This window comes from Gossypium arboreum, chromosome 10 (assembly GCF_025698485.1).
Source record: "Gossypium arboreum isolate Shixiya-1 chromosome 10, ASM2569848v2, whole genome shotgun sequence".
NCBI classification, from domain to species: Eukaryota; Viridiplantae; Streptophyta; class Magnoliopsida; order Malvales; family Malvaceae; genus Gossypium; species Gossypium arboreum.
This window is the reverse complement of record NC_069079.1, coordinates 113460739-113470849: the sequence shown is the minus strand read 5'-3', so window position 1 is coordinate 113470849 and position 10111 is coordinate 113460739. Positions and strand designations below refer to the sequence as shown.

Sequence of the window (10111 nt, the reverse complement as noted above, 5' to 3'; positions counted from 1 at the left end):
CATATATTTTAATACCACGTATGTTCTTATTATTATTTCTATTATTACATATACATTTCAATGCAAGCATGTATGCATTTATGTATCGTTATTATTAGTTACTCCTATATATATATCATCACTGCTTCCAATAAATATTATATTTTTTATCTTTAATCTAGTAATACGTATTTTACATATATATGTTCCCTGTTATTTCATGTTTACGTTATTACCATCATTATGAGGTTTAATACCATGTATTATCATTTTATCTTGTCATTATTCATATAATTATTATAATTATCGCTTTTGTTAGCATTGTCATTTTATTTTGCGATGTTTTATTCATTTTATTTATTTATTTATTAATTTACTTATGTGTTCAGCCCTTTCATTTTCCTCATGCATTTGTTTATATTTACATATTACTAACTTTGCTTTTATGTCATCTTTTTATAATTGCTCACTTGTCATTCATTATTATACGTTATTATTAATATCATAATCTGATTTTATATTTTACAATAAAATCCCATCATGCTCTTTTCGATACCTTAAAATAATTCTTTCATAAAAGTGATATTCTATATTTGGTAATTCGAGACGATCGTGCCCTAACTTACTGGGTTTCGATTCTTCTTTTTACCTAAATAACGGAATATTCCTTTAACTCACAATATGAGTTTTGAAAAATGCTTATTCTCGGAGATACGAAGTGTTGTGCCCTAACTTACCGGGTATGACATTTCGTCACCTCGAAATAAGAATTTTTTTTTAAAGGCAACATTCGGTGTTTGAGGATTCGAGAAAACGTACCCTAACTTACTGGGTTTCGATTTCTCTCGTTTACTCTAAATAATCGAATACCCTTTTTATGATTTAAAATATGCAAATTTTAAAAGGCAAGCTCGCTCTCGAATATTCAAGATGTCGTGTCCTAACTTACTGGATGTGACGTTTCATATTTTGAGACGAGAAGGTCTTTAACACTAGAGCATTTTCATAAAGAAGGATCGTATTTCAAAAGTCTTCAAAGTTTTCAATCTTCGATCTTAAGACATTAATTAATCAACTAGGTACCAATTTTGGGCGTATCGAGGGTGCTAATCCTTCCTCGTGCGTAATCGACTCCCGAACTCATTTTTCGATTTTCGTAGACCAAAAAAATATCATTTTAGTAAATCTTAACTTTTATTAAAATGGTTAATTTAAAGGTGACCCAATCACACCTCATCAAAAAGGATTGATGGCGACTCTTCTATTCGTTTTCATTTCCAAAGTCCAAGTCAATTCCCGTTTTTTCCAAAAAATAGTTACGACAGGTGTTACAGTAAACAGAACTTTATCAATAACATTTTACTAAAATAAGGAATAATTTTATGTTAACTGAAAAACCTTTTACGTAAATCATTTTATTTTACATAAAACAAGTCTTGGAAAAGACTAAAGAAAGACATAATAGTTTCCCTTTGTTTGTACATTTTGTTGTACAGCATTGCAATTTTATTTTATTATGTATATATATGAATTGCTCATCTATATTTGGAAATATCCATTCCATACATAATTTATTATCTATATTAAATTTCCATTGGGCTGTTGTGAAAACAATGGGAAGTACCTCTTGAAACCTTTTGTCTTTATATATATACATTTTTAAAAAAAGGAAAAAATTCAAATAATGTGTTGTTTATTGTAATCCGTTAAGCTAACTCATTCATATGCCATCTAATTATCTATGTGAAAAATTACTTTTTTATTTAAATGGTTAAATACATTTCATAAAAACTTCACGTCAAGTCTTGTGACAACAAATAATTATACATTTCACTTCAAGGTTTAAATTGATAAAGTTCTTTTGTGTCCAATTAAGCACCTAAACTTAGTAGGGGTGAGCGTTCGATCAAATCGAATGAAAAACTTGAGGTAAAAATGTAAAATATTATAGTTCGATATTCAGTTTATTCAAATTCGAAAAACAAACTCAATTTGAACTCAAAATTCGAAAAAAATTGAGTTAACTCAAATAACTCGATTAACTCGATTCGTTGAACTCGAAATTCAAAATTTTTTTAAATTTTTTCAAGTCGAATCGAGTTTTACTCACCCTTAAAACTTGATTTCAAGGTTCAACTTGATACCTAAACATTTTTGGTCGAATTTAGGTACATAAACTTGGATTTTTGGATCAAACTGGTACCTAAACTTAACTTTATAGTTCAAATTGATTCAAATAACTAAGTACTAATTTGGACAAGAAAGTCAAATTCAAGTACTGATTTGAATTAAAAAACCCAGTTCAGGTACCTATTTGGACCAAAATAATATTTAGGCACCCATTTAAACTTTAAAGCCTTAATTAGAAAAAAAAGCTTAAGTACCAAATTGAAACTTGAAATTAAGTTAAGGTACCAAAATGTATATTTACCTTTTATATAATTCAAAATGAAAATAAATTAATTTATTTAGAGAGAATGCTGGTAGTTTTAGAGGGAATATGGGTTGGGCTTCATACTTTTTAAGGAGTTGAATTGAGTTTGAATTTTAGTAGAGTTTTACTTAAATATCATCTTGATTAAAATAAAATTATAATTAAGTTATAAAACGAATAAATACACATGTAATTATAAAAAATATTAAATAAATATAATTATATGTTAATATTTATATTTTAATTAAATTTAATTATTATTTTTAAAAAATCTCAAACTTGAATTCGTACGGGCATGAGATCAAAAGATGGTTGCTGGGCCACTTGGTCATTGACAATTTTAGTAGTTTTGTATTCATATTATTATAATTAATTCAGGAGAATACAATAAAATTAATTACATTTTAAAATTTAAATTTAATAAAGCATTTTGATTTTTTTAAAAATATAATTACTTTGTAAAACTTTGAGATAAACTTTCTCAATAATAATAATAATCTACATAACTATATATAAAACAAAGGTTTTGCTGTTGACATGTGTCCAACCTTTCAGTGTCCACCTCTTTTCATCAGGAAAATGGTAATATTTCAATTTTGGTCCATTTTACCTAATTTAAGATTTAATTTTCATTCTTTAAATTCTAGCATAATTTAGTATCTATGTTTTATATGTTATTAGTTAGCCCAAGAGCTAATATTGTTAACTACTTTGATTAAATTTTTACTCGATTTAAAAATATATATTATTCTAATAAAATTTTATTTTGAATTTAAATAAATTTGTTTAAATTGAAATTATTAACAAAAATTTTGTTAGAATAATATTTTGACACACTCTCTCACATTATAAAAAAAGTGGTTAAATTTCAATTTTGGTCTTTCTATTATGTTTAAATTTGATATTTAATTTTTAATATGATTTGGTCTTTATATTTTTATAAATGTTATTAATTAGTCCAAATAGTTAATACCATCAAACATTTTATTAAAAAATCATGTGGTTATATATAATTTGAATGCATTAAGAGTATTAGAGATTAGCATATGCTTTCCCATTTCTTTATACTGACTTGAAACTTAAGATTTAATATCTACGTTAATTTAAATTTATAAGATGGTGTAATATTTAGACATTAAATTTTAATTTCCTAATCTAATTAAAATAAAGTTTGAATATAATCATTGCAAATTATTTAATAATTCTCTCAGTTCTCAACTCTTTGAAGAATAAACAACTAAAATAATTAATTAAGTATAAATTTGAATTAAAATTTATTGATTAAAATAGATAATTAAATGTGACACGTATACAATTACAAGTAATTATTAGTTAATTCAATTACGGATAACTTTCCAAATACTTAAAAAAAAATTTATGTCAAGTGTTTACTTTAAACGGCGTCGTTCGTGAAGTTGTATTTTGTTAGGAATGAAGCGAAGAAGAAAGATAAAATAATTTCAACAGTCAGGTGGCTGGCTCGCTCATTCTCTCTCTCTCATTCTCTGCTGAGTTTTCTGAGATCTGAATCTAAAGGGAAACACCAAAATGCAGGATCCACCAAGTCTGAAGCCGAACCCGGATCCACCGGTTCCCTCCAATGCATCATCCACCACCCCTTCTTTTCCCAACCCAACCACTTTCCGAGGCTCTTACCACAGGCGAGCCCAATCTGAAGTTCAATTTCGGATCCCGGATGACTTGGATCTCGTTTCCGACCCTTTCGAAGGAATGGGATCCGAAGACGACTTGTTTTGCAGTTACATGGATATTGAGAAGCTAGGGGGATCATCTAAGGGAGCCGAAGAAGGACGGGGTGCTACTGGCTCTTCAACTGCTGGATCCGCTCATAATCCCAAAGGAGATGAAATCAGTGGTGGGTCGGCGGGGATGGGGGAGAAGACTAATGAAGGTGGGAAAGGAAGGCATAGGTATAGTAATTCAGTTGATGGGTGCTCGCTAATGGAGTCCATTGAAGCTAAGAAAGCTATGGCTCCTGATAAGCTTGCTGAATTGTGGACTATTGACCCTAAGAGAGCCAAAAGGTTTCGAATTTACTTCTCTTTTTTCTTCCACTATTTCGGGCTTCTTTTTACAGCATTTGGTTTTGGGTACTCATGAAATTGGTGAAGAAACTTTAAGCTTATAGCTTTTAATGGAAAGTTTGTGTTTTGGTTTTCGGTAGATTATTAGGGGAAGTTATTTATGAATGACATTGTAGTGCTAGTTTATAAATTTTGTGTCTTTTTCTTTATTGTTGGTTGGTTATATATAATTAAATTTTCGTGGGGGTTATGATTATTTCGTTGAAATGTTCTTTTCTTTCTTTTCTTAATCTCAATGGTATCAAGTTGACTTTCTGTTCCTCTTGTTTTGGTTATAAATAGTGTCTTGGGCAATTCAGGAAGTAAATTAAGAAGTTGGAACTTGGAAATATATTTTTTAGGGGAGGGTGGAATTTGAAAGAAACTGAGTTACTAGAATTCATGAAAAACATGCAATTCTATGTAATTAATAATTGGTGTCTATTATGAGTTTGAACTAATTTTAGGTACTCTTTTATGGATCATGCATGTTTCTTAGCTTTTTTATCTGGTTTCGTGGACGTTTTGGTTGCATTGTTGACTATCTTTTTGTTAACAATGTAGTATTTACAGTTGACTTTTCTGAGCCTTGAAGAATGGAGTTTTGTTATTTTCGGAAGTTCTTAAAACTATTCACTTCTTTTTTTAAATGAAAAATTCATGTGAATTGTAAGGCGTGTTCAATATATGGTTATTTGTTTTGTACCCTGGTTAGGAGATTTCATAAATGCTTCCTGATCAAGTGCTGAATGGAATATTTGTATTAGTAAGTTATACCTGAATTTCAATTATATATCTCTATCTCAAATTGCTAATAACATTTTATGCTTGTCTACGTATTTCAGCATATGAATGGTCTGTTACACCATTTAATATTGTAATACTAGGTCGTGGGTAGGAAAAATATTGTTTGAGTATCACTGGATATTTGTTTCATAACAAAATCCAGCAGTGATTAATCTGATTGCCGTATTCCTGACCATAAACTAATTGATATTGCCACTTTTTCTCCTTCTAAATGATGTTTTTGAAAAGTTTTATCATATCCTTAAAACTTGATGGAAAGTTTTCATAACTTTTTTGTCAGTCTATACCCTGCATGTCACTATATTTCATGCAGTACTAGTATGACATTACAACAAAATGACTAGTGGACAGACACATTTGGTCGTTGTTGGTTTCTAATAAGTTTGAGTTTTGGGCGAATGAGCTGTTCATTCCAAACTTTGGAATGCGAAATAATGGATTTGAGAAGATCATGTGATTGTGAATTTTTCTAGATTTAGAATGTTATAGCCTTTCTTCACTCATATTTGCTAGTGTTTGAGAGCCTCTAAACTCGAGTCTGCTATTTATATATTATTCAAAAGGTTTATATTGCCCTAAATGCACAAGCATTTGGTGAGGTGGCTGGGTTAGAGAAATTGTTCTCTTCACTCAACCTTTATTGGAAGATGGAAATTCTCTTTCATAGATTGACTGCCATTATTTGATGAGCTATGTGCTTCCATCCAAGTTTCTGCTAAGAACTTCATAACTTGTGTAGGATCATCGCAAATCGTCAGTCAGCTGCTCGCTCTAAAGAGAGAAAAGCCCGATATATATCTGAACTGGAGAGAAAGGTCCAAACACTTCAAACGGAAGCAACTACTCTTTCTGCGCAACTAACCCTTTTCCAGGTTTTTGTCAAACACTTGCCTTACTCATTGCATAATTTTAGAGCTTGTTCATGGTGACCATTTGCTTTCCGTCTGAGAATATCTGATCTACATATTAAACAATCAATATTTGGCAGCTCTACTTTCTAGTGCATCAAAAGCTGTTTGCGATTGTGTTTTCAATTCTTCTTGATTCATACTTTTATTGTTTTACATGTTTATATGTGCTTGTAACTCTGTTAAAGGCATCTGAGTTTCTGAAATTGCCATTAATTTTGGATGTCTTTCATCTTGTGTTGCTTATGACTTTCTCTATTGATGATATGGAATATTTAATAGCCTTATTTCTTGTGTTCTATTCTAGAGAGATACAACAGGCTTGACTACTGAGAACACTGAGCTTAAGCTTCGGCTACAAGCTATGGAACAGCAGGCTCAGCTACGTGATGGTATGTTCTGTCCACAGACTAAATTAATTTAATTACCAAATTCTCTCCAAGATGGTATTCCTTCAAAAGTTTATACCTAGCTTGTCTAGGGACATGTTTGTTCCCTACACAAAGTTGAGCAGTTTTTCTTACCATATATTGTCAATTTGTAGTCAATGACGAGAAACAAAACAAACTTGCATGGAACTCGTTACCCAGGGATGTGCATCCCATTCTAATTTGTAGTCAAATTAGTCATATTTGTATCATGTCCCTGCACATAATTTTTTCTCATTTTCCTGTCTGACTACAGCTCTAAATGAAGCACTGAAGAAGGAAGTAGAGAGGCTCAAGATGGCTACCGGTGAAATGTCTACACCCACAGATAACTTTAACTTGGGAATGCACCATATACCATTCACCCAATCTTCTTTCTTTCCTCCCCAGCCACGGCAAGTTGAAACCCAGAATATGCAAATGCCACCATTTCATCCCTTGCAATCTAACATGTTGGCATCTAATCAGTCTATGGTAGCTGCCTCTGGCCCACATGCCTTTGCGGATATGATGCAACAGGATCCTCTTGGCCGATTGCAGGGGCTTGATATCAGTAGCAGAGATTCACACTTGGTGAAATCTGAAGGCCCTTCAATATCTGCCGGTGAAAGTAGTGGAACATTATGATACAAATTTTGCTGATCTACACCTTGCCCTGTCCTATTTGTTGGGTTGTTCATAGACTGACCTTGTTGACATCGAAAGGTACTATTCGTTTGAATTCAGAAAGTTTTAATGTGTTTGGGATTTTTAGTTTTTTTTTTTTTCGTAGCTTTGCTAGTTCTTCAGTCATTTAAGATTCTTTCCTTGTGGCATTCAACTCAATTTTTTTGGAGCAATGATGTGGGAATAGAAGTATGATCGTAGGATTAGATTAATGGAGCATCTCAAACCAGCTGCTCCCATTTCTATTGTCTGTTAAAGTATTGTTTAAAGTTGTATTGTTGGTGAATTTCTTCAAAAATTGTGTTTTTGTTTCGGTCGAGGACTCTCTCCCTCACAAGATGGATTTGTGTTCAACTTGAAATGTATCCGGCTATCGGATTGCAATGCCTTGAGTTTACCTTTTCTTTTCTTTTCTTTTTTTCCTGGCTCGGTTGGACCTTAGCGTTATCTGCTGGTGCTTGGTTTTTTAATAATGTTATATGATTACTCGTGAATCTATCTCTGTGGTGATTTTACTCAGTTCTCAGATGCTAACAGTCAATGGACAACAACTTATCATCTTGAGTCCGAGCTCATGGGTTTTACATTAGCAAAACCTTCCCGGACTTACAGTGCTATATAGACAACTGCTGAACTATTAGTTTCCTTTAAATTTTGCTTCTTTCTGCAATTTGTAGTTGTAGATATTGCTGAGCTGAAGACTGCAGCTAACTTTGCTGAAACCCTGAAACTTGATCTTCAGAATCCCTCCGGCATTGCTTAAGGTTGTTACAGCTGCTTTAGTCTTCGTTTCCTCTCATTTCACCCTTGTAAACTCAACATTTGGCTTTTTTTTTTAACTAACCTAAGTGGGGTTTGGATGGACAGTTGGGTGCGATGTGGTGCGGTTCGCTTACTTTTTGTCTCATACTACAGTATCTAATCTTACCCCACCGCTATTTTTATACTAAACACAGATAAATACACCGTCATCCAAACTAAGCCTTAATAAATTAATTACAAAAAATAACCAAATGAAAAATTATATACGAAAATGACTTGAAATCCGTTCGTTGGTGCCTTGTCACACTGACAACACCCCCTAATGATTAACTTTCTTTTAAAAAAAATTTTGATGTCGTCACTATATCAAGTGATATTAGTATATATTTTTTGCAATACTCGTGTGAAAAATATGGGTATTCATAGTAGAAAAAAAGACTATTTTTAATGGATGTAACTGATCTATCAGGCGGCATTGAAAATTTTTTTGAACAGCCAATGTAAATGATGACATAAGTTGTTATTGAATATGATGGCTAGAGTTTTCAATTGAGAAGAAGAGAAAAAAAAAAGAAATAAAATAAAAAACAAAAAAGACAGAAAAAAAAAAAAGAAAATAAATAAAAGGAAAGTTATGTGAATTGAATGGGAATTTGAAAAAAAATTAATTTTCATAACCGAATATGTAAATTTAAAGGAAAAAAATATTTAATTAAATGAAAATTTTTAAGTCGGTGACAACTTTTTTAAAGATATTTAATGAGAACTTTAATGGAAATTAAATATTAAAAACAAGACATTTATAGATTTTACTCAAATTAATTCATTAATTACGAAAATGACTTGAGGAAAAAATTATGTACCTAAATGACCTTAAGTCTATAATGCTTGTCAGTGTCGCTTGATACATCAGTAACACCGTTCCTTAATGATAATTCAATTATCGGCTTTTCTAAAAAGATAATTTTTTTATGCTGCCACTGTGTCAGGTGACACTTCACATACGAGTATTCACGGTAGAGAAAAAAAAGGGAAAATAAATATTTTTTAGTAAGTACCGCCTAACACTTAGGTGGCATGGGCAAAATTTTTTAAAAATTTGATTTTTTTTGTGCGATCAGCATGCCAAGTGGAATTGGTGTCGAGGAAAAAAAATTTAAAGGGTGCCACCGGTGTGTCAAGCGGCACCGGAATGTTAAAAAATTATTTTTTTAGGGGTTTCCAGTGTGTCAGGCGACACCAATATATTTAAAAAAAAAGATACCTGAAATAAGAAAAAAAAACTGAACAAAAATTATAGGTTGTTAGGGGTGAAAGCTCATGACGTCGTTTGGTGATATGAACAGTGAGATGGTGTGTTTAACCGCAGGGAACATCCTATCTTTGATTGACGATGTGAAATGAAGATCGAAGAAAGCGTAGTTCGAAATTTTGGTCATTGTTTTAGAATATTTGAAGCCAACTACTAGTAGATCTGAATCATAGAACTCAACGATGAGGAGGAAACCTCTTCTTTGGTGTCAAAATCGTCACAAAAGGCCACCACAAAAAGAGGCATCAATGGTTATTATTGAATACCATAATCAGGGTTTTCAATTGAGAAGAACAAGGAAAAGAAAAGAAACAAAATAAAAAACAAAAAAGAGAATGTGAAAAGAAGAAAGAAAAAAGAATAATAAAAAAAGAAAGTTATGTGAATTTTAATGGGAATTAGATGGGAATTGGAACAAAAAAATAGAAGTATTTGATTTCCATAACTCAAGATTTAAATTTAAAGGAAAAAATTTATTTGATGGGAATTTTAATAGAAATTAAGGGTCCGTTTGTTTACATGTAAAAGGTTTTACGGAAAATATTTTTTGCATTTTCCTGTGTTTGTTTCACAGAAATTAGTTTGGTCAACGGAAAATGACTTACAGGTCAAGGTAAAATAAGCCCCTTTTCTTGTAAGTCAAGGTAAAATAAGCCCCTTTTCTTGTAAAATGATTTACCCTTTTGAAAAGCGTAAGTTATTTTCTAGAAAAGAGCTCATCTATAGATAAT

The 10111-nt window shown here is 31.4% G+C and overlaps 1 protein-coding gene across 4 annotated transcripts; it reads left to right on the top strand.

Annotated features, from left to right (window-relative positions):
- Nucleotides 1–3797: 3797 nt before the first annotated feature.
- On the top strand, nt 3798–8267 carry LOC108486951 (transcription factor RF2b-like). 4 transcript variants are annotated; one of them, XR_008272614.1, is made up of 6 exons: nt 3798–4458; nt 6044–6176; nt 6520–6604; nt 6897–7345; nt 7984–8070; nt 8174–8267. XR_008272614.1 is itself a non-coding variant. In XM_017791120.2 (4 exons), exons 1-4 carry the CDS (start codon nt 3962–3964, stop codon nt 7265–7267), a joined length of 1086 nt encoding a protein of 361 aa, XP_017646609.1. In that variant the 5' UTR covers nt 3798–3961; the 3' UTR covers nt 7268–7800. The 4 variants fall into 4 exon arrangements, 1 of the variants encoding a protein (XP_017646609.1); XR_001871578.2 differs by having other exon boundaries at nt 7984–8267; XR_008272615.1 differs by lacking the exons at nt 7984–8070; nt 8174–8267 and adding an exon at nt 7827–7962.
- Nucleotides 8268–10111: the final 1844 nt, after the last annotated feature.

Excerpts from the sequence above, each read along its gene's own strand:
- LOC108486951 (XM_017791120.2), top strand. The coding sequence starts at position 3,962 with ATGCAGGATCCACCAAGTCTGAAGCCGAACCCGGATCCACCGGTTCCC. Across the intron at positions 6,177-6,519 it reads CGCAACTAACCCTTTTCCAG|AGAGATACAACAGGCTTGAC; the intron begins GTTTTTGTCAAA and ends GTTCTATTCTAG. Across the intron at positions 6,605-6,896 it reads GCAGGCTCAGCTACGTGATG|CTCTAAATGAAGCACTGAAG; the intron begins GTATGTTCTGTC and ends GTCTGACTACAG.